The 24,893-nt window shown below is 36.5% G+C and overlaps 4 protein-coding genes across 4 annotated transcripts; all 4 read left to right on the forward strand.

Moving 5' to 3' along the window:
* The first annotated feature begins 5,457 nt into the window (after window positions 1–5,457).
* On the forward strand, window positions 5,458–7,199 carry LOC137739130 (WD repeat-containing protein LWD1). Its single transcript, XM_068478626.2, has one exon. It carries the CDS (start codon window positions 5,814–5,816, stop codon window positions 6,876–6,878), a length of 1,065 nt encoding a protein of 354 aa, XP_068334727.2. The 5' UTR covers window positions 5,458–5,813; the 3' UTR covers window positions 6,879–7,199.
* Window positions 7,200–7,352: 153 nt separating this feature from the next.
* On the forward strand, window positions 7,353–10,369 carry LOC137739734 (7-deoxyloganetin glucosyltransferase). The gene is made up of 2 exons (XM_068479420.2): window positions 7,353–9,021; window positions 9,278–10,369. Exons 1-2 carry the CDS (start codon window positions 8,490–8,492, stop codon window positions 10,213–10,215), a joined length of 1,470 nt encoding a protein of 489 aa, XP_068335521.2. The 5' UTR covers window positions 7,353–8,489; the 3' UTR covers window positions 10,216–10,369.
* A 1,266-nt stretch (window positions 10,370–11,635) lies between these two features.
* Window positions 11,636–13,414, forward strand: LOC137740399 (7-deoxyloganetin glucosyltransferase-like). Its single transcript, XM_068480277.2, has 2 exons — window positions 11,636–12,253; window positions 12,349–13,414. Exons 1-2 carry the CDS (start codon window positions 11,725–11,727, stop codon window positions 13,287–13,289), a joined length of 1,470 nt encoding a protein of 489 aa, XP_068336378.2. The 5' UTR covers window positions 11,636–11,724; the 3' UTR covers window positions 13,290–13,414.
* Window positions 13,415–18,451: 5,037 nt separating this feature from the next.
* LOC137739998 (7-deoxyloganetin glucosyltransferase-like) lies at window positions 18,452–20,356 on the forward strand. Its single transcript, XM_068479778.2, has 2 exons — window positions 18,452–19,185; window positions 19,282–20,356. Exons 1-2 carry the CDS (start codon window positions 18,657–18,659, stop codon window positions 20,208–20,210), a joined length of 1,458 nt encoding a protein of 485 aa, XP_068335879.2. The 5' UTR covers window positions 18,452–18,656; the 3' UTR covers window positions 20,211–20,356.
* Window positions 20,357–24,893: the final 4,537 nt, after the last annotated feature.

The following is a 24,893-nucleotide window of genomic DNA, read 5'->3' on the forward strand; positions in this document are numbered from 1 at the left end:
ATTACTAAACCATAACCTTTAGCTCTAGAAAACATTTTACGCAGGAATTAACGAAAATGTTCACTTGATGTGATTTTATCCTTTATTAAACCCCAAAACTATTTCTCGTTAATTTTTTGAAGTTGAAAAATAGAAAGAAAAAAATGAAAACTAACAGTGGGGTCTCCGAAACGAGATTTGTAGGTGTCCAAAATGTTTGAAATGTGCTAACTTAATTTTAGGAAACATGTGGTGCGAGTAAAATGACTATAAATTTGGCTTATATGTTTATAACGAATATTGTAAAAGTTCTCAACATCGATTAGAGAAGTATGAGTTATAAATCACAATTTTTGTGAAAATTTGAAATTTTTAGCTTGAGGAAATATTTGCATCGGAGTTAAGGAATATATTCGAAGAGCTTTGGACGTAATACCGTTTATTAGCTCCTGAAACTATTTTTTTTATTGATTTTTTAAGTTGAAAATTTGAGAGTATCTTTAAATTTAGGTTTTAAATCATTAATTTCAAGTGTTTAAATATTATTTATAATAGATTTAGCATGGAATATATATTTTGAAGAACATGAATATGATAGTTTGTTGTTATGTTAAGAGAAACAAAATAAATAAAGAGGAAAAATTTGAAAAGAGGGGGATCGGTAGAAAAGTAGCGACTTTGACACGGCACAATTGCTAGCATAGTAGCGATTATTCGTGCGGACAATCGCTACGTTTCTAACAACTCCCTTCAGGCAGGATCAGAGGAAATTACCGATCGTAACATTTTTCCCCCTCCTTTTCCTTTTTCTTTTTCCATTGAATTTCTTTTGCTAGTGCGTTACTTTATTCAGATTCAAATACCTTTTATATTTATAACTTATTTTCGAATTTTTTGACAAGGATTATAAGAAAATTTTCACCAAAAATACATTTTGTAGAACATCAACATGATAGTTTCGTGTTGTGGTATGGGCAAGACGAAAATTAAAAAAAAAAAAAAAAAATTTAAATAAATAAAATTAATGGTTTAGACGCAGTCCAAACTCACGCCTAAACCCAACTTATGCCCACTTGAAAGTTCAAGATGCCGTCCAAGCAGTGGACGCCCATGAGGTTTAGTGTTTAGGGGCACGTAAATAGTAACACCTTGAGTTCAAGTGTTTAGGGGCGTGTTAATTTTATAGCCGTTTTAATCTAAAAATATATAGATTCCGATAACTACTGAAAAATCACTAAACCTGACACTTATTAACTACATAAAATTAATTAGTGAATCATAATTACTAATTACTAAACCATAACCTTTAGCTCTAGAAAACATTTTACGCAGGAATTAACGAAAATGTTCACTTGATGTGATTTTATCCTTTATTAAACCCCAAAACTATTTCTCGTTAATTTTTTGAAGTTGAAAAATAGAAAGAAAAAAATGAAAACTAACAGTGGGGTCTCCGAAACGAGATTTGTAGGTGTCCAAAATGTTTGAAATGTGCTAACTTAATTTTAGGAAACATGTGGTGCGAGTAAAATGACTATAAATTTGGCTTATATGTTTATAACGAATATTGTAAAAGTTCTCAACATCGATTAGAGAAGTATGAGTTATAAATCACAATTTTTGTGAAAATTTGAAATTTTTAGCTTGAGGAAATATTTGCATCGGAGTTAAGGAATATATTCGAAGAGCTTTGGACGTAATACCGTTTATTAGCTCCTGAAACTATTTTTTTTATTGATTTTTTAAGTTGAAAATTTGAGAGTATCTTTAAATTTAGGTTTTAAATCATTAATTTCAAGTGTTTAAATATTATTTATAATAGATTTAGCATGGAATATATATTTTGAAGAACATGAATATGATAGTTTGTTGTTATGTTAAGAGAAACAAAATAAATAAAGAGGAAAAATTTGAAAAGAGGGGGATCGGTAGAAACGTAGCGACTTTGACACGGCACAATTGCTAGCATAGTAGCGATTATTCGTGCGGACAATCGCTACGTTTCTAACAACTCCCTTCAGGCAGGATCAGAGGAAATTACCGATCGTAACATTTTTCCCCCTCCTTTTCCTTTTTCTTTTTCCATTGAATTTCTTTTGCTAGTGCGTTACTTTATTCAGATTCAAATACCTTTTATATTTATAACTTATTTTCGAATTTTTTGACAAGGATTATAAGAAAATTTTCACCAAAAATACATTTTGTAGAACATCAACATGATAGTTTCGTGTTGTGGTATGGGCAAGACGAAAATTAAAAAAAAAAAAAAAAAATTTAAATAAATAAAATTAATGGTTTAGACGCAGTCCAAACTCACGCCTAAACCCAACTTATGCCCACTTGAAAGTTCAAGATGCCGTCCAAGCAGTGGACGCCCATGAGGTTTAGTGTTTAGGGGCACGTAAATAGTAACACCTTGAGTTCAAGTGTTTAGGGGCGTGTTAATTTTATAGCCGTTTTAATCTAAAAATATATAGATTCCGATAACTACTGAAAAATCACTAAACCTGACACTTATTAACTACATAAAATTAATTAGTGAATCATAATTACTAATTACTAAACCATAACCTTTAGCTCTAGAAAACATTTTACGCAGGAATTAACGAAAATGTTCACTTGATGTGATTTTATCCTTTATTAAACCCCAAAACTATTTCTCGTTAATTTTTTGAAGTTGAAAAATAGAAAGAAAAAAATGAAAACTAACAGTGGGGTCTCCGAAACGAGATTTGTAGGTGTCCAAAATCTTTGAAATGTGCTAACTTAATTTTAGGAAACATGTGGTGCGAGTAAAATGACTATAAATTTGGCTTATAAGTTTATAACGAATATTGTAAAAGTTCTCAACATCGATTAGAGAAGTATGAGTTATAAATCACAATTTTTGTGAAAATTTGAAATTTTTAGCTTGAGGAAATATTTGCATCGGAGTTAAGGAATATATTCGAAGAGCTTTGGACGTAATACCGTTTATTAGCTCCTGAAACTATTTTTTTATTGATTTTTTAAGTTGAAAATTTGAGAGTATCTTTAAATTTAGGTTTTAAATCATTAATTTCAAGTGTTTAAATATTATTTATAATAGATTTAGCATGGAATATATATTTTGAAGAACATGAATATGATAGTTTGTAGTTATGGTAAGAGAAACAAAATAAATAAAGAGGAAAAATTTGAAAAGAGGGGGATCGGTAGAAACGTAGCGACTTTGACACGGCACAATTGTTAGCATATTAGCGATTATGCGTGCGTACAATCGCTACTTCTCTAGCAACTCCCTTCAGGAAGGATCGGAGGAAATTACCGATAGTAACATTTTTCCCCCTCCTTTTCCTTTTTCTTTTTCCATTGAATTTCTTTTGCTAGTGCGTTACTTTATTCAGATTCAAATACCTTTTATATTTATAACTTATTTTCAAATTTTTTGACATGCATTATAAGATAATTTTCACCAAAAATACATTTTGTAGAACATCAAGATGATAGTTTCGTGTTGTGGTATGGGCAAGACGAAAATTTTACAAAAAAAAAAAAACAAAAACTTTAAATAAATAAAATTAATGGTTTAGACGCAGTCCAAACTCACGCCTAAACCCAACTTATGCCCACTTGAAAGTTCAAGATGCCGTAGAAGCAGTGGACGCCCATGAGGTTTAGTGTTTAGGGGCACGTGAATAGTAACACCTTGAGTTCAAGTGTTTAGGGGCGTGTTAATTTTATAGCCGTTTTAATCTAAAAATATATAGATTCCGATAACTACTGAAAAATCACTAAACCTGACACTTATTAACTACATAAAATTAATTAGTGAATCATAATTACTAATTACTAAACCATAACCTTTAGCTCTAGAAAACATTTTACGCAGGAATTAACGAAAATGTTCACTTGATGTGATTTTATCCTTTATTAAACCCCAAAACTATTTCTCGTTAATTTTTTGAAGTTGAAAAATAGAAAGAAAAAAATGAAAACTAACAGTGGGGTCTCCAAAACGAGATTTGTAGGTGTCCAAAATGTTTGAAATGTGCTAACTTAATTTTAGGAAACATGTGGTGCGAGTAAAATGACTATAACTTTAGCTTATAGGTTTATAACGAATATTGTAAAAGTTCTCAACATCGATTAGAGAAGTATGAGTTATAAATCACAATTTTTGTGAAAATTTGAAATTTTTAGCTTTAGGGAATATTTGCATCGGAGTTAAGGAATATATTGGAAGACCTTTGGACGTAATACTATTTTATTAGCTCCTGAAACTATTTTTTTTTATTGATTTTTTAAGTTGAAAATTTGAGAGTATCTTTAAATTTAGGTTTTAAATCATTAATTTCAAGTGTTTAAATATTAATTATAATAGATTTAGCATGGAATATATATTTTGAAGAACATGAATATGATTAGTTTGTAGTTATGGTAAGAAAAACAAAATAAATAAAGAGGAAAAATTTGAAAAGAGGGGGATCGGTAGAAAGATAGCGAATTTGACACAGAATAATTGCTAGCATATTAGCGATTTAACGTGAAAATGATCGCTAAGTTTCTAGCAACTCACTTCAGGCAGGATCGGAGGGAATTACCGATCGTAACATTTTTCCCCCTCCTTTTCCTTTTTCTTTTTCCATTGAATTTCTTTTGCTAGTGCGTTACTTTATTCAGATTCAAATACCTTTTATATTTATAACTTATTTTCGAGTTTTTTGACATGAATTATAAGAAAATTTTCACCAAAAATATATTTTATTGCCTATTGCCAGGGCTATTGAAGTGTAACGGTGGAGATGCAAATTCTATTGCCAGGGCTATTTACTGTTCATTAAGGGCAGTTACTGTTCATTAGGTGGATTGAATAGTGCATTGCCAAAGAATTCAAAAATAAATAAGAATATAAATAGGTGGATTGAATAGGCATACTATTTTGGTCAAAATTTTCTTATAATCCATGTCAAAAAATTCAAAAATAAGGATATAAATATGAAAGGTATTTGAATCTGAATAAAGTAACGCACTAAGCAAAAGAAATTCAATGGAAAAAGAAAAAGAAAAAGGAGGGGGAAAAATGTTATGATCGGTACTTTCCTCTGATCCTCCCTGAAGGGAGTTGCTAGAACGGTAGTGATTGATTTTAGGTGGAATCGCTAGTAAGCTAGCAATTGTACTAAACAAAGATAAAATTAAAAATACCTTCAATTCTAGTCAAATCATTTTGACCCATTATTTATTAAATTAAAAATATTTTTTTCCACTTTAATCCTTATTTAATAAAATTATGAAATGATCAAAATAGTTGATCATAGATAGAATTAAAAACCATTTTCATTGATTTCAAATCTCGTGACCATGAAAAGTTAAAAATACCTTCAATTCTAGTCAAATCATTTTGATCCATTATTTATTAAATTAAAAATATTTTTTTCCACTTTAATCCTTATTTAATAAAATTACGAAATGATCAAAATAGTTGATCATAGATAAAATTAAAAACCATTTTCATTGATTTCAAATCTCGTGACCATGAATAGTTAAAAAATCTCATGACTATTTAGGCTTAAAAAAACCTAATGACCATGGAGGGATGAGAAGAAAGAGCAGGACTGCAGGAGCCGGGCCAAAATTCGGGATGCCTCTCAGAGCACAATCAGACGAGTTCACCGACAAATGAAACTTTGGTTCTCTCTGAATCTGGGAAGCTTAAGGTTAAGCTTCATTTCATTGGATTGGATTGAACTGGGTTGCACAATTTAATTTTGGTGTTCGGAGGCAGTGGGGGCGGTGGATTTGTAATCGTAGTCAGTTGGAAAATAGTGTTATTGGGGGACAGAGAAACAAGGATGGGAGTGAGTAGAAATAGCGACCCGAATCAAGACGGGTCAGATGAGCAGCAGAAACGATCGGAGATCTACACCTACGATGCGCCGTGGCACATCTACTCCATGAACTGGAGCGTCCGTCGGGACAAGAAGTACCGGCTGGCCATCGCCAGCCTCCTCGAGCAGTACCCAAACCGAGTGGAGATTGTGCAGCTGGACGACTCAAACGGGGAGATCCGGTCGGACCCCAACCTGTCCTTCGAGCACCCGTACCCGCCAACCAAGACCATCTTCATCCCGGACAAGGAGTGCCAGAAGCCAGACCTGCTGGCCACCTCCAGCGATTTCCTCCGCGTGTGGCGCATCTCGGGGGATGAGGACGACTCGGAATCCTCGTCGTCTGTGGAGCTCAAGTCCCTCCTCAACGGCAACAAGAACTCCGAGTTCTGCGGGCCCATCACCTCCTTCGACTGGAACGAGGCGGAACCCAAGCGCATCGGCACCTCCTCCATCGACACCACGTGCACCATCTGGGACATCGAGCGCGAGGCCGTGGACACCCAGCTCATCGCCCACGACAAGGAGGTGTACGACATCGCTTGGGGCGGCGTCGGTGTATTCGCCTCCGTCTCGGCGGACGGCTCCGTGAGAGTGTTTGACCTGCGCGACAAGGAGCACTCCACCATCATTTACGAGAGCTCGGAGCCGGACACCCCCTTGGTCCGCCTGGGATGGAACAAGCAGGACCCCAGGTACATGGCCACCATCATCATGGACAGCGCCAAGGTGGTGGTCCTCGACATCCGCTTCCCGACCCTCCCCGTGGTCGAGTTGCAGAGGCACCAGTCCAGCGTCAACGCCATTGCCTGGGCCCCACACAGCTCTTGCCACATCTGCACCGCCGGTGATGATTCCCAGGCCCTCATCTGGGACCTCTCCTCCATGGGGCAGCCAGTGGAGGGCGGCCTTGATCCCATTCTGGCCTACACGGCTGGGGCCGAAATCGAGCAGCTGCAGTGGTCCTCTTCCCAGCCTGATTGGGTTGCAATTGCCTTCTCTACCAAGCTTCAGATACTCAGGGTATGATCAAGTATGGCCACCGACCAGGCATTTCACCGACTCCTCCGGACTCCAGTTTGTGGCCAAATGCCATCGCTCGGCTGCTCTTTAGCCAGTCCTCCTTGCTAGTTCGCAGTTCCTAGTCGCAATTAAGATAATACTACTCACTCTGTTACTTTATTGACAATTGATGTCAACATTAGCTGATATGCTCCTTGCCTTGGATATTTCTTACGAAAATGCGTCTTTGTCGATGATAGTCCTAGATTTCTGCCAATGAAGTTAAGATAATTAAATTGTATCTGATTTCTCTCCGTTTATTAACTATACCATCATTTGATTTGCCCATGTTGATATTGCTATGCGTTTTGTTTCTGTTTCTCCTTGCGATTTTCGTACGAGAGGAGATTGTCACCTACCTGACCATCCCAGTCTGCTCCTTAGCTTAAAATTCTCTCGCGTGCCCCTCTGCCGTTTAGCTGATTTGACCAAACGGTATGATTTAGTGAGTTATGCAAGCACGACATGACAATTTGTTAGTGAGTTTGTTTCCTCATTACTAGTCAAGGTATTTGAGTCTCATCTTGTACTTGCTGATGGAACAATGTACACGCATTCTATGCTAGAAAGCTGGAGAAGCTCCAACAGTAACAGTTTGCGGTTGCTGATGCATTCTCATCTTGTACTTTTAAAGCGTTTGCGCTTCTGTTAGAGGAGGTGTTGGCGGGTTGTGTATTTTTAGGAATTACAAGGGCGGTGATTTCAGCACTCTTTTTTACTTTCTACACACCCTTGTTAATCCTGACGCTTGACTTTACTGTAATTGTTTATATAAGTAAGGGCTACAAAATAAAGACAAGACAATAGCAACAAAGGCAATGGATCGAAATAGAGAGGATCTGGCGTGAGTTGAGAGAGAAGAGAGGAGATCAGGACAAGGAAATCTGCCAAACAATTCGTGAGGCAACCTTAAGCCACCACCAATGGCGAGTCATGACAGTAGCAACAAAGGCAAGAGTCGAACAGACCTTGCGGTGGAATTGAACGGTTTGCATCGGAATCGAACGAAGATTGCAACGGAGACTCTGTTCTATTTTCGGGTTTCTCAAATTTGTTTGGGTTTATAAAAGAGAGCAAGTGAGAGGAGTGAAGGGGAGAGAGAAGAGGAGAGGCAAATAGAGCGAGGACACGAAGAGAAAAGATGAGAAAGAGAGAGGGAGGACAGAGGGAAGACAGTCTTAATCACTGAAGCTAGTTTATTCTGAGATACTTCGGTGCAATAAGCCACCGTTTAAGTTTCTATTTTGGCTGCGCTGAATGCCTCTATCATGAAACAAAAGACAATTAGTCAATTACCTTGTCGCCCAAGATTAATTTTTGCGTAACCTGCAAGTCTTAAAGGAGCACGCATTCACCTAAGTTTCTATTTTGGCTGCGCTGAATGCCTCTATCATGAAACAAAAGACAATTAGTCAACTACCTTGTCGGCCAAGATTAATTTTTGCGTAACCTGCAAGTCTTAAAGGAGCACGCATTCAATTTGACTTACGGTTGTGTCTACTTTTAAGAACAGTACTAATCCGCACATATATGTATTTGTGTTGAGTGCAAGCACAAACGCATAAGCACAATCTTAAGATGGATTCCAAGGCAGCGGCTAACAATAAACCTCATGCTGTTTGTATTCCAGCTCCAGCTCAAAGCCATATAAAGGCAATGCTTAAATTTTCAAAGCTACTCCACCATAGAGGTTTTCATATAACCTTCGTCAACACAGAGTTCAACCACAACCGCTTTCTTAAATCTCTTGGATCCAACTCCCTCGACGGCTTGCCTGATTTTCGATTTGAAACCATTCCAGACGGCCTTCCACCAAATTCCAACCAAGATGCCACCCAAGACACCTCTTTAGCATCCGATGCCATCAGCAAAAACCTTTTGCCTCCGTTTCGAGACCTCCTCATAAAACTCAAGGACGCAGCGATTTCGATCAATAATGTTAGTCCTCCAGTGACTTGCATTTTCTCAGATGGTTTCATGCCATTTACAATCACAGCTGCTGACGAAATTGGACTCCCCTTGGTACTCTTCTTTCCTATTTCTGCAGGCAGCTTCATGGGCTATAAACAATACCCTACTTTGGTGGAAAAGGGTATTGCACCACTCAAAGGTAGTGAAACAAATCATTTGAATAAGCTAATTGCATAATTTTATTGATTAATTTTTTTTTTTTAACAAAAAATTAAATTAGTGTATTGCACCATGGTAGCTCCTCGGAGTAGGTGTAGAACGCAAAACATACGGTCCTACACACTCGGGGAGAGTCCATGCCCATCACTCGTCCTATTGTTTAATCTCTTGTTTCTAAACGTAAGATACTTAATTTCATTTAATTACTCTTACTTGAGTGTTAATTATATATGTAGATGAGAGCTGTTTGACAAACGGCTTCTTGGACAAGGTAATAGATTGGATTCCAGGAATGAAGGATATTCGTTTAAGGGATCTACCGGCAAATTTTCGAACTACAAATCCAAACGACAGCGTGTTCAAGCTCAGTTTGGAATCAGTGGAAAGAGTTGATAAAGCTTCAGCAGTTGTTGTTCATACTTTTGAAACATTGGAGCCAGATGTTTTGAATGCTCTCTCCTCAATGCTTCCACTTGTTTATGCCATTGGCCCTCTCCAATTGCTTCTCAATCACTTACCAAAAGATCCTTTGAACGATATGGGATATAGCCTGTGGAGAGAAGAAACTGAGTGCTTTGAATGGCTAGACTCAAAGCCACCAAATTCAGTTGTTTATGTGAATTTTGGCAGCATAGCAGTCATGACACCAGAACATCTTGTAGAGTTTGCATGGGGACTTGCAAATAGCAAGCTTCCATTCTTTTGGGTAATCAGGCCTGATTTGGTTGTTGGTGAATCGGCGATTTTGTCACCTGAATTTGTGGCTGAAACTAAGGACAGGGGTTTGATAGCAAGTTGGTGCCCGCAAGAGCAAGTCCTTAGCCACCCTTCAGTTGGAGGGTTTTTAACACACAGCGGTTGGAATTCGGTTGTTGAAAGTTTGTGTGCAGGAGTTCCTATGCTTTGTTGGCCTTTCTTTGCTGACCAACAAACTAACACTTGGTGTGCTTGCAATGAATGGGATATTGGGATGGAGATTAGTAATGATGTCAAAAGAGTAGAAGTAGAGAAGCTTGTTAGAGAATTAATGGAGGGAGAAAAGGGTAAGAAAATGAAAATTAAGGTCATGCAGTGGAAGAAACTTGCAGAAGAATCCACCAGTCCAAATGGTTCCTCATCCACAAACCTGGACAATTTAGTCAATAATGTGCTATTAAGAAACTCTTTTGAGTAGAGCGATAGAGTTAATGAGTTAAATAGTAACTTTTGTTGCTGTGTCATAAATTAGCATATGAGAATCTATTACTGTGTTTGGATGAGAAAATTTAAGATTACTAAGAAATTTCAAAATAACAGAAATAGAAACGACGGAATTTTAATTTCTCAAATTTGTGCCTTTAAGAATTTATGGAAGCGAGCTCTCTTTGGAGTAAGCACTATAAGAAGAAGAAGAAAAAAATCCATTGTGCAAAAAAGTATTTAGACAATTTTTTTAATTAATTATTAAAATCCACATCAGCACATAACAAATTTTTTTACACAATTGTGGCGGAAGGATCATATTGATTTGCAACACTTATTTTCAAGGATAACATTGATTGATTTTCAATTTCAGGGATCATATTGATGATGTGTGTCAATTTCAGGGACCATATTGATGGTGTAGGTCAATTTCAGGGACCATTTGTGATAAAAACCCATAAATCTTGTGGGACCCATTTATGTGTCACATCAGCACTTAACAGAATTTTAAATAGAATTATGACGGAATAACTACATTAATTTGTAACACCTATTTTCAAGAACTACATTGATTGATTTTTTATTTTAGTAACCATTTTGATAATGAAGGTCAATTTCAACGATAATTTGTGATAAAAACCCAAATTTAAACGAGAATCTTCTTTCTTCCTTACAAGAACAAGGGGCAAAGCAAATCACATCCTTTGTGGTGACCTGCGTATGGACCATTGCCTTGCCAACTCCTCCTAGTCCACTTGTAATCTCATGAGTCATGATCATATGGTCCAATCGAAAATAAAGTGAAACGACTTCTTGTTGTAGACTTGTGTGCTTGATGTATGAAGTGAGGTAGCAAATGGAGAAATGATATGCCATCTGTATTAGAACAATTTACATGGCATCGGTATATTGTCATGTGACGTTCTGTATTAGTAAAATAAAAATATATACATAAAAACTTATACGTATCTCTTTTTTATAGAAAAGCTACTAACAAAGTTTTTAAAACTTTGAATTTTAATCAAAAGTTTTCTACTAACTTTATTTAATGAAAAAGATTAAACTTCAAGAGCATGTCTGTCGAATTAATTACATTTTTGTTCTTGGTCCCTTAATTTGCTTCCATGTCATAGCCTGTGTACAGCCATTGGATGTAGCTGCAACGGAGACCGTGTTCTATTTTGGGGTTTCTCAAATTTGTTTTGGGTTTATAAGAGAGAGAGAGGGAGGGAGGGGGGGGGGGGGGGGGGGGGGGGGGGGGGGGGTGGGATACGAAACACAGCTATAAACGAGAGCCATTCGTTGAATGGTAGGCTCCATCCACAATCTCATCCTTTCCTCTCCTCTTGGTTTTATTTCAGTCACTCATTTCCAAAGGCACGCTACGCTAGTACCTCATCCCATCAACGTACTTCAAAACAGTAGATGTTGAAAAGTAGCTCAGTAGCAGTATAAATAGTCTGCGTTTGAGCAAGCACTGCAATGCAAACATATCATCTAAATGGATGCCACAGCAGTAGGCACTAAGCCTCATGCTGTTTGCATTCCATTTCCGCTTCAAAGCCATATCAAGGCAATGCTTAAATTTGCAAAGCTCCTCCACTATAGAGGCTTTCATATTACATTTGTCAACTCGAAGTTCAACCACAAACGCTCTCTAAAATCCTGGGGCCCCAACTCCCTTGATGGCTTGCCTGATTTCCAATTCAAAGCCATCCCAGACGGCCTTCCAGATTCAGATGCAGATGCCACCCAAGATGGCATATTGCTTTTTGATTCCGTCAGAAAACAAAATTTCTTGGCTCCCTTCCGTGAGCTACTCATGAAACTCAACGGTGATGCCATATCAACATCCACTAATCCTCCAGTGACTTGCATAGTTTCAGATGGTTTCATGTCGCCGTTCACAATCACAGCCGCCGAAGAGATTGAAGTCCCTCTGGTGCTGTTCTACACTATTGCTGCATGCAGCTTTATGGGCATTATACAATTTCGTGCTTTGGTTGAAAAGGGACTTGCACCACTCGAAGGTGACATAAATACAACTTTTCAAACAATTGCTTAATTTGTCTTTAACTCTTATTTGCTTATTTCTAAGATGTAAATGAAATTTTTCGTGTTGTAGATGATATCTGTTTGACAAATGGCTATTTGGAAAAGGTTATAGATTGGATTCCAGGAATGAAAGATATCCGTTTAAAGGACCTCCCAACCCCTCTTCGGACTTCAGATCCCGATGACATCATATTTAACTTCTCAATGGAATCAACCGATAGTGCTCATAAAGCTTCTGCGGTTGTTCTTCATACTTTTGATGCCTTGGAGCCAGATGTTTTGGGGGCTCTCTCATCTATGCTTCCACTTGTTTATCCAGTTGGCCCTCTTCAATTACATCTCAATCAAATACCAGAACACCCCTTGAATATTGGATACAGTCTATGGAAAGAAGAAACAGAATGCCTCGACTGGCTAAACACTAAGGCGCCAAATTCAATTGTGTACGTGAATTTTGGCAGTATAACAATTATGACACGTGAACATCTTGTCGAGTTTGGCTGGGGACTTGCAAACAGCAAGGTTCCCTTCTTTTGGGTAATTAGACCTGATTTGGTTATTGGCCAATCAGCGCTTTTGCCGCCCGAGTTTTTGGCTGAAACAAAGGAAAGAAGTCTCATTGCGGGTTGGTGCCCACAAGAGCAAGTCCTGAACCACCCATCAGTGGGAGGATTTTTAACACACTGCGGTTGGAATTCAACCATGGAGAGCCTCACTGCAGGAGTGCCTATGCTCTGTTGGCCATTCTGCGGTGACCAGCAGATGGACTGCCGCTATAGTTGCAATGAATGGGGCATTGGCATGGAAATTAGTAATGATGTCAAGAGGGATGAAGTAGAGAGGCTTGTCAGAGAGTTAATGGATGGGGAAAAGGGTAAGAAGATGAAAAATAAGGTCATGGTGTGGAAGAAGCTTGCAGAAGAAGCTACTGGTCCACATGGTTCTTCATCCAAAAACTTAGAAATGCTAGTGAATCAAATGCTACTAAGAAAAACTAGACGTCATCCGTAAGAATATTTCTGGTCATGTAGTATCCATATATGCATATTTTATAGATATATGTATAGATGGTAAAAATGGCTGGAGACATTTATATCAAAAGGAAAGAAAAGTACATGTGCTGCTGTTTATAATTAGCACCGGTGAAGCACTAGTAGGTTTAGCAATATTTACCTTGGCTGTGAAAGTGTAATTTTCCCAATGCAATGAGATAAGTGGTTAGAATTTGGGAAAAAAAATTCATATAATCTGGACATGAACCTGCAAAATGAATAAGGATAATTTAAAACTTTAATAATGAAAATGCTTAATTTTCATAGGTGTTAAATGAATGAGGATATCTTAAAACTTTAATTAACCGGAATGACCAGGATCTTTTCAAACCTGTTAAAAAAACACCATCAATTCTAATGAACTTAGAAAACTATGTTGGCTTTAAAAATGCAATTACAATACTCAGAGAAATGAGAACAGTCAAACTAAATTAGGTATTGTCCTCAACACCATTGGCACATCTTTGATTTGCAAGAAAAATAAGCAATGATATATATAATTGTGTTCCCATGTCTCCATTTTTCATTTTCCAATAAATATGAAACAAAACCCTATTAAAAACTAAGAAGCATAATTCAAGCATTATCAAATATACACAGCAAAAGACAATTTGTTCTACAAAGAATTTGAATACAATTTTTTCTTTTTTCTTTTTTTGATGATTTTACATTTTTCATAGTTTTTGCATGTCCCGAAACAGCTTATGATTTTTAAGCTTCATTTTACTAAAATCTATAAGTGTGGTAAAAAATGGGAAGCCAAATGATTTGTTAACAAAAAAGGTAGACATAAAGGTAAAAGGAACAGGGCAGACATTAGTTGAGGAGAAGCTATTGTCACCTTCAATTGACGACAAACAGTTCATATCTTCTTGAATTAACGAAGATAAGCACAATTTTTCGTTAATTCAAGGTAATATAAAATGAAATTATACCTGTACAGTATTCACACGTACCAATCTTATGTGGGAAAGACAAATAGGGGAAGGCAAGTGGAGAATGTAGCCAGCATTCATCTTAGAGGAAATCAAATACTATTTTGATTCCTCGTCTTCCTTAGCTTAATTTGTTTGAATGCTAAGAGCATTTAGGTGAAATGTTACTGTGCATATTTGACATCAAAAGTTTCTCTAACCAAAGTGTTATTTGCTAACTGAAGTTGAAGGCTTTGTAACTGAAGTTGAAGGCTTTGTGATTTGTAATCAAATTTGACATCAATGTCAAATTTATTTTTAATTAATTTTAATTGTGGATCCCTTATTCCACTAACATTTGAACCAATAAAATTTTTGAAACTTTTTAATAATTCCAAGCATTTAAAATTCTATTTAATTAATAAAATAATATTTGACAATTCGGTTGAAAAAATACAAAATTTGACATAAAACTTCAAATTATCATATCAGTCATCAATTGTAATTTGATAAACACCATGATGGCTGGATCCAAAGAAACGTGCTATTTGGAGAGATTAGAACTGCACCCTTTGACATGTGTAATGGGAAATTAAGTGGATGACCTGGTTATTTAACGTGGACAAGTCTATTTTTAATCCCTTTACTTTTCATCCGATACATGCGATATTGGATGTGTTGGAATTTTGATGAGCCCATGATATAGTTTACAATAAAAATAACAAAAGATAGAAATAATACTCAAAAAGTGTGTAACAATGGAACTTCCAAAATATGCTCACAATTGATATAGCAACTTGACATACTTGAGATACCTATTACTCTTTTACACTTCCTATTTCTTGATTCTTTTTTTTTTTTTCTCACTCTTGGTGAACATAGTGCTCATGGCAACTCAGAGGTTTGGCTCGTTCAATTTTGTAAGGTCATAATGTATTTATATATTGTAATGGTTAAAATAAATTTTATGAGATTATTTCAAGGGGCGTCCGTGTAATCTCATTCTCTTTTTTTTATGATATGACAAGTTTTCGGATGAAATTTTAGTAAATGGAGTTTTGTGAAATCAATTTTATACTCGAGGAGTGCTATTGTAAATTTGCAAATCTCAAGAATTTTTTTATGAAATTACAAAAAACCTCAATATATGGGTGTTATGCTATCAAACCACATCCTTTGAGGTAGCAAATCACATCCTTTGTGGTGGCCGGCGTATGGACCATTGCCTTGCCGACTCCTCCTAGTCCAATTGTAATCTCATGATCATATGGATATGGTCCAATCGAAAATAAAGTGAAACGACTTCTAGTGCTTGAATTATGAAGTGAGGCTGCAATCAATTTCAGATATTTCTTGGGAGTAAGCATTGTTCAATTTTAATTGCAAATCGCAGCTGAAATTATCTTATTTATTACCATTATTGATTTGGATCTGTAATACACAATGTTTACATCATTTGATCGGTACTTAATTACGTTTAATATTGGTGGTTTGGTTGTGATCGAATTGATCCAGTTTCGAATGGTGTGTCATGTGAGATGATAATAGACTAACAGAGGAAAAGGAGTTGATGCACATCTGTGTTTGATTTACAAATTTTGGCAAATCCTTGCCATTTTTTTGGTTTCCTGGTGATGTATATATATATCTTCATAAACAAATAGCGATAACTTCAAGTTTTTAGAAGTTTTAATGTGTTTCGTATCCTGCATTTTTGTATCGTCTGTACAAGTTGTCATTAAGATCTTTTGGTTTCTGGCTACTTTAGTTTTTCAGCATTGAATTATAGGATTAAGGTTTTTGATTGAGTTCTTATTTAATTTCAGATTGGAATGGGTATAATCTGAGCACTCCTAAAACTGAAAAGTTCTTCAAAGATTGCGAGAATGGCTGTGTCAGATATGGTTTATTGTCCATCCAAAAATGGCGTACCACAATGGAGGATGCTATGAGTGCATTAAACTTTTCTCTTCATATTTGAAGTTGTTTAACATAAATTCTTTTATGTCCATTCTCAAAAGTTTCTACTATTGTATTATTTTCCGTCTTTATTTAGCATGCTATAGTTAGGATTCAACTGAATATGATTTTACTTGACATGTTCAAATCCTCTTAATCATGTTCTTGAATTTTACTATATGTATCGTGTTCTTTGCATTTCAGTATCTGAACTCTGATATTTGAATTTGGTTACCTGAATCGTGCCTAAAATTTGATGTGGCCAGCGGCTTTGTATGGCTGGCTGGTGTGATTTGGGAGTGTTTTTAGTCAATGGGAGACAGAGGACAAAGGTGTGGGGCAGTGAAGTCAAGTGGGATTAGGAATTTAGGATAGTAGAATTTTTGCTAACTTATGGGATTAGAAGTCTTTATTTTTGTCTTGGTTTGATCAATTGTAACAAAGAATTTTCTTTTACTTATGGGATTAGAAGTCTTCCTTTATTTTTGTCTTGGTGTGATCAATTGTAACAAAGAATTTTCCATGGATTGAAAACGAGTATGGAACCATTGGTCAAGCATACGGGGCTGTTGCTTCTTTTTCTTGGCAAAAGAGAGCATTTTTTGCAACCACATATTTTGTAATCAGCTGGGTTGAATGTATATAAAAGTTAAGTTGTTTATCTTACCGACGTCATTCACTCATCTATCACTTTTGTTCATTCATGAATATATTGAATTTTTTTTCTCAGGTTAAATATGTCTTATTCATGCAGTTAAAGTTGGTACATTCAAGTCCTGCAACAATGCGCGGGTATATTACTAGTAATAAACCTATTTTATGGGTACGGTACCATATGTATTTTGATAATTCAAGAGAGAGCAATCAAATTATTACATGTTACCTTGAAGGTGCAAAATGGGATCGATCCAGTAAATGTTATGAATATATGTTTAGCCAGCCACCATCTTCAATTATGCCTAGATATTAGTTATTTTTTTTTATTTTTTTTATTTTTTTGGTTGTTCAGGTTGAACTTAATGTTACATTATTTTATGATCTACAATTACAAAGAAATAAGGTCATGGTGTCACCGGTGTCAAATTATTATATGATTTTACGATCCAAGAAATGCTGTGTGTGCTAAGAAACAGGCCATGAATCACAAAGAAATTTTGTTATGCATATATGATTTCTCCTGCCATGATTTTACGATCTATAATTAATTACTCAAAGATACAAGACAGCATCCATTTTTTATAGAACAAAGTGACGGGCCGCCTTTGATTTTAATGGTAAATGACTTAACAAGATTATTGTATAGCATCTTCCCAATAGATTTTTTAATCCTTACGTTACCGTACAGCATTTCTCTTACTGTATAAAACAAGGGGAAAAGCCGTGGAGTCGTGTTCAAATAGCTGTCTTTCTGTCTTGCTTGCACGGGTATTTGTTGGCGGCCAAATCTACTATTAAGTCAATCCGTAAAATGATTTCTTCAAAACCTTGCCTGTTTTCTTTCAAATCTCTCTAAATTTACTTAACCTGTCGGCACAAGAATGAGAGATTTTTTTAGTGTGATCGGCACACAAGATAGTAGCACATCACATATAATTATATAAATAGTAAAATTTGTGTGTCATAAAGTTAATAACTTAAAAAATAAATTTTTTTATCATTTACATAAAAACACGTGATACTATTTATATTTACGTTATAATTAAAAATTTATCCACAGAAAGCCAGAACTGTAGATGTTGAAAAGTAGCTCAGTAGCACTATAAATGGCTGCGTTTGACCAAGCACCGCGGCTTCTCCATTTTCACATCCGTTTCCAGTTGTCTCTTTCGAACATCTCTGCTTCCGTTGCTCTCAGAGTCTGCCCTGTATCTTTCTTATTTCTTTTAATTTATATGATCACGTTTAAATTATGTTAATATTTTATATTGAATTTTTTATAAAAATAATAAATTAAAAAAATAATAAAAATATAAAATATTGATGTGATTTAACCGTGACTATATAAATAGAAAATGATGGAAAGAGTATGAGATAAGAAAGACAGACAATCCAGATCCCTCTTTTGAACATCTCTGCTTCCGTTGCTCTCAGAGTCTGCTCTGTATCTTTCTTATTTCTTTTAATTTATATGATCACGTTTAAATTACGTTAATATTTTATATTGAATTTTTTTATAAAAATAATAAAAATATAAAATATTAATGTGATTTAACCGTGACTATATAAATACAAAAGGATGGGAAGGTTATGGGATAAGAATGACAGACAATCCAGATCCCTCTCAACTTGCCTTCTGACACTCTCAAACGCCGGATAAGCTATCGACCACCCACTCTCTACCTTCTTCTTCTTCCTTCGCTTCTCCCTGTGCAAATCTGAGAGACGCCTACCTTTGCTTTCCAAATAATAACAGTTTCGAGGTTTTCTTGAAAGTTGATCCTTGTATAATCTAAATGGGTGCCACAGCAGTCGCTACTAAGCCTCATGCTGTTTGCATTCCACTTCCGGCTCAAAGCCATATCAAGGCAATGCTTAAATTTGCAAAGCTCCTCCACCATAGAGGCTTTCATATTACCTTTGTCAACTCCAAGTACAACCACAGGCGGTTTCTAAAATCCTGGGGCCCCAACTCCCTTGATGGCTTGCCTGATTTCCAATTCAAAGCCATCCCAGACGGCCTTCCAGATTCAGATGCAGATACCACCCAAGATGTCCCATTGCTTTGTGATTCAGTCAGAAAACAAAATTTCTTGGCTCCCTTCCGTGAACTACTCATGAAACTCAACGGCGATGCCATATCAACATCCACTAATCCTCCAGTGACTTGCATAGTTTCAGATGGTTTCATGTCGCCGTTCACAATCACAGCCGCCGAAGAGATTGAAGTCCCTCTGGTGCTGTTCTACACTATTGCTGCATGCAGCTTTATGGGCGTTATACAATTTCGTGCTTTGGTTGAAAAGGGACTTGCACCACTCAAAGGTGACATAAATACAACTTTTCAAACAATTGCTTAATTTGTCTTTAACTCTTATTTGCTCATTCCTAAGCATGTAAATGAAATTTTTCGTGTTGTAGATGATATCTGTTTGACAAATGGCTATTTGGAAAAGGTTATGGATTGGATTCCAGGAATGAAAGATATCCGTTTAAAGGAGTTCCCAACCTTTATTCGGACTTCAGATCCCGACGACATCATGTTTAACTTCATGATGGAATCAACCGATAGAGCTCATAAAGCTTCTGCAGTTGTCCTTCATACTTTTGATGCCTTAGAGCCAGATGTTTTGGGGGCTCTCTCATCTATGCTTCCACTTGTTTATCCAATTGGCCCTCTTCAACTACATCTCAATCAAATACCAGAACACCCCTTGAATATTGGATATAGTCTATGGAAAGAAGAAACAGAATGCCTCGAGTGGCTAAACACTAAGGCGCCAAATTCAGTTGTATATGTGAATTTTGGCAGTGTAACTGTTATGACACCTGAACATCTTGTCGAGTTTGGCTGGGGACTTGCAAACAGCAAGGTTCCCTTCTTTTGGGTAATTAGACCTGATTTGGTTATTGGCCAATCAGCGCTTTTGCCGCCCGAGTTTTTGGCTGAAACAAAGGAAAGAAGTCTCATTGCTGGTTGGTGCCCACAAGAGCAAGTCCTGAACCACCCATCAGTGGGAGGATTTTTAACACACTGCGGTTGGAATTCAACCATGGAGAGCCTCACTGCAGGAGTGCCTATGCTCTGTTGGCCATTCTTTGGCGACCAGCAGATGGACTGCCGCTATAGTTGCAATGAATGGGGCATTGGCATGGAGATTAGTAATGATGTGAAGAGGGATGAGGTAGAGAAGCTTGTCAAAGAGTTAATCGAGGGAGAGAAGGGTGAGAAGATGAAAAATGAGGTCATGATGTGGAAGAAGCTTGCAGAAGAAGCTACTGAACCACATGGTTCTTCATCCAAAAACTTAAACATGTTAGTGAATCAAGTGCTACTGAGAAAAATCTAGATGTCATCCGTAAGAATATTTCTGGTCATGTATTTCTTCCTTTAGCTCTGGCGATGTTTTGTTATTGTTATTCATCGCCTCAAATAATAATCAGCTATAGCAATATAAACGGTTGGGTGTTGTTATTCAGGTCATTTTTACTTCTCTGTTAATTTTTATCTTTTGATTTTTTTAATTCATTTGATTAAATGACTAAAGATTTAAGATGAGTGTCTAGAAAGTAAAAATGATGTGTAAATAACACAATCCTAATTAGTATTATATAATTTTGACAAAAAAAAATTTATATATATATATATTACTGAGACACCAAATGGTTATTGATCAAACAATCCTCTTGGTTACTAGCCAAAAATATTTAACGTAGCGGTATTTCCGTACCACAAAATAATTTGTCCTATAGTCTCACTTTCACGTCATCTCTAACTCCAACTCCTCATCATCAACCGTCATCTCTAACTCCAACTCCTCATCATCAACCATCGTATTATATTTACACGCAATAGAAAAAATAGCACTAATTAACCATATGTCTTATATTATATATAAAATCAATAGAAAAGATAGCCCCTCTCTATCTCCCCTTTTCTAAAAAAAGTAAGAATTCCTACTACAATAATCATGTTGGAGAGATGTTGACATGATGCTAAGGCACAATTTTCATTAATATTCAAATGCATAATATAGGAAAGAAGATAAACACGAACACTGTTACATAAATTAGAGAAAATAAAATGCTACTTTAATTAAACAAATCCTCATGATTACTTGAGGTATAAAACATGCGACATTTCGGTACCATACAATAATTTTTCAGCCTAATTCGTCTAGCTCCTCGTCACTAATTAAATTATACACGCATTGTTTGGCATTAAACATGTATTATATAATGTATAAACTCGAAGAAAAAGCAACATGAAGTATTCATTAATATTTAAATGCACAACATTGAAAAGAAGGAAAACACAAACAGGGTTAAAGCAAATTATAGAAAATAAATTCCTACTTTGAATATTCCTCGTGTCCCCTTACGTTAATTTGTTTGACTGCTAAGCTTCTTTTCTTGAAACTTTCTTTAATCTCCTATTTTGGCTGCCCTTGATGCGTATCTGAAATTCTGCTAAGCTTCTTCACCTCGATCAGCAAGCGCCCTGGATCCAAAGAAACGTGTTATTTGGAGAGGTTGGAATTGCACCCTTTGACATGTGTACTGGGAAAACTAAGGGGATGACCTGGCTAATTTAATCCCTTTACTTTTCATCCGATGCATGCGATATTGGATGTGTTGGAAGTTTGATGAGCCCATGATATACTTAACAATAGAAATAACGAGAGAAATAATATTCAAAGGTGACTGCAACAATCGAACATCTAAAATATGCTCTTCTGACATATTTGAGAGACCTATTACTCTTTCACATCTCCTATTTCTTGATTCTTTTTCTTTTCTCACTCTTGATGAACATGGTGCTCATGGCAACTCAGAGGTTTGGCTCCTTCAATTTTGTAAGATCCTAATCTATTTATATATTGTAATGGTTAAAGCCTCATGACGATTATGTGAAAAATAGTAATTTGATGAGGTTATTTCAAGGGGTTTGTAATTACCTCTAAGGGTAAAATTTTCATTTCAATTTTTTTTATATGATAAATTTTCGGATGAAATTGTAACAGATGGAGTTTTGTGAAATCAATTTTAAACCCAAGGGGTGCTAATGTAATTTCGAAAGTCTCTAGGAATTTTTATCAAAATATAAAAAACCTCAATATGGGTAGTATATATTGGAATGTATAATTTGAGTGTAAGTGAGAGTATGAAACTGCACTAACAAATTAGCTTAATCTATATCTCACATCTGTATGAACCACAAGCCCGCCTAACATGATTCCAAATGTATCATCATTTGAGATAAAAGCTAAGAAATAGGTTATGACCTTATCTTATCAAATAGCAAACCTAATTTATGGGTACGGTACCATATGTATTTTGATAATTCAAGAGAGGAATCAAATTATGACATGTTACCCTGAAGGTGAAAAATGGGATCGATCCTGTAAATGTTATGCATATATATAAGGATATTATTATTGATAATAATAACTTTTGCGGGTGTTCCTATTGCTCGTCTTAACAACTACCAATAAGTAATACACAAACATGAGATATAGAGGCAGACTGAAAAAAGTAAAACAAAAAGAGAGAGAAGACAGGACATTGTCTCAATAAAACTAGCTACGGCCATTGCATTAGGGACCAAAATAACAACATTATAGAGAGGATTGGCTTGGGTATGATTATTCACCATATTCAAGGTATTCTAAACGAAGAAATGGATGACAAATTCCTTATTTTGTCGAAGTTGAAGGTTACTCATGAAAAAAAAGATATGCCTACAAATTGTTAGATTGAATTAAGCTCTGATTATTCTCTTGTTAAATGGATTCAAAGAAGATGATAAAATTGGAAAATGGTTTCTTCTCACTCTCTGCAAGATGCAAAGGTGCTCTCTTAATTTCTGATATTTTTCATACAACTCTCACACACAAGTCGTGAGATGAGGAATATAACTATTAGGGACTGTTGGATTCATTCTCACTCCTAGCTTAGATCACAGCCACACATCACATGGCTCTCATGGCCTTTACAAAACAAAACTTTACACTTGGCATTCTAAGCACAAGTGGATGCACCAATTAAATCATAAAACTTATCATATCAGCTCACAACTTATAATTCAACACTCCACTTTAAGTTTTGAGCTGATTTGACACCAAGCATGTTTCTAAGATAGTTGAATCGATCTTTGGTTAGAGCCTTAGTGAAGATGTCTGCAACTTGCTCATTTGTTAGACAGTACACTAAGTCAATTACTCATTCTTGTAGTGCATCCTTGATGAAATGGTACCTTCTGTCAATGTGTTTGGTTTTCTGATGAAATACTGGATTCTTGGTGATTGCAATTGCAGCTGCATTGTCACAGTGAACTGGAGTTGCTTCAGTTTGTAACTCACAAAATCTTCAAGGACAAATCTAAGCCAAATAGCTTGAGCAGTTGCCTCGAAAGCACTGATACACTCAGCTTCTGCAGTGGATAAAGCTACACAATTTTGTTTCACTAAGGCCCATGAAAACACACCACTGCCAAAAGAAAAAGCATATCCATAGGTGTTTTTGCTATCATCAACAGATCCTCCCTAATCACTATCGCAAAAACCAATTAGCATTGCATTCTTTCCCTTCACATACTCCAAGCCATAATCCAGGGTACCTTTAATGTATCTTAGCACCCTTTTAGCAGTACCAAAATGTTTATTTGTAGGACTGTGCATGAATCTAGCAAGGAGACTGGCAACATACATTATATCTGGTCGAGTGACAGTAAGATATAGCAAGCGTCCCACAATTCTTCAATATTTTTCCTCACTTGCTGGTCCATTACCATCATCTTTACACAGCTTATCTGATGGTACAAGAGGTGTGAATACAGATTTGCACTCACTTAGACCAAATTTATTCAACAGAGAGACGGTGACACACCCCGACCGAGATCAGAGCGTGCTGGCCGTCACACGAAGGTGACGTAACCATGTGCACGTGCGGAAGCTAATAAGATAGTAATATAAAAAGTACGGATAATTAAAAACTAGCATACAAAGTACTAAAATAAGTGTTAGCGTGTGAGACACAAATTCAGAGCAAGCCTACAGCAGTCCAAAAGAAAAGATGCGACAAAAGTACACCCGAAGGTGACCCTACAATGGTGAGTGTCTGTCAGAAATGCCGGAAAAGCCCTCTGGGAAACCACCGAACCCGCTACTCAACTAGAACCTGGAGGGGCGCAAAACAAAAGCGTGAATGGGCAAAAACAAAGCTTTCGAAAACCATTTATAAATACTTTCTAACCCCTCGCCGTAAAACCTGTATACTTCCCAGAAAATAGATATACGTATATATATACGAAACATGCTCAAGAATATGCCAAACGTGCTCAATAATGTGCCATGCCAAAATCTCATAATGATATGCAAGTGCTCAGGTATAATCATATGAATATCAAGTAATCTGGCAGCCGGAGTCACCTAACGTGACCTGTACGGCTGCATCTAGAGCTCAAATCTCAAAATCAATAACTGAACCTGCCCACGAGTCGGAACCACCTAAAGTGGTCTGTACGACAGGCCTGGGTGTAACATATGTATACGCTCTAGTGCTACGATCACGTGAAGGCTGTGCGAATAATCGCGGGTCACCTACGAGTCGGAACCACCTAAAGTGGTTTGTACGACAGGACTGTGCACCTAACTTGGATCCAAGCTGAGCGTGTGGTGCGGGAGGTGAACATCACGTGAAGGACTGTGCCCTACTCTGGGCGGGAGCACTAACACCGGGGGTGCAGGTTATGAGCTCTCTAAGCATCTCAAACTGCTACTGAATATAAACATGAATACCAATTACCTGGCACTTACCTGTGCGTCCACAGCACCATATATGCATATGTATATGTATATGCAACTACTAACATAACCAACGATGCATGAATGACGATAATGTAATGCATGGCATAAACTAATAAACATTTATTCAATTTCTGGGAAAATATAGTATATAGGTATATACGGAAAACCAAAAGCCCACTCACTGGTATGTGGAAGGGTCGTAGCCCCCCTGCCTCGAGTGTGCAC

This window comes from Pyrus communis, chromosome 9, assembly GCF_041283825.1.
Source record: "Pyrus communis isolate YQ-2024b chromosome 9, ASM4128382v1, whole genome shotgun sequence".
NCBI classification, from domain to species: domain Eukaryota; kingdom Viridiplantae; phylum Streptophyta; class Magnoliopsida; order Rosales; family Rosaceae; genus Pyrus; species Pyrus communis.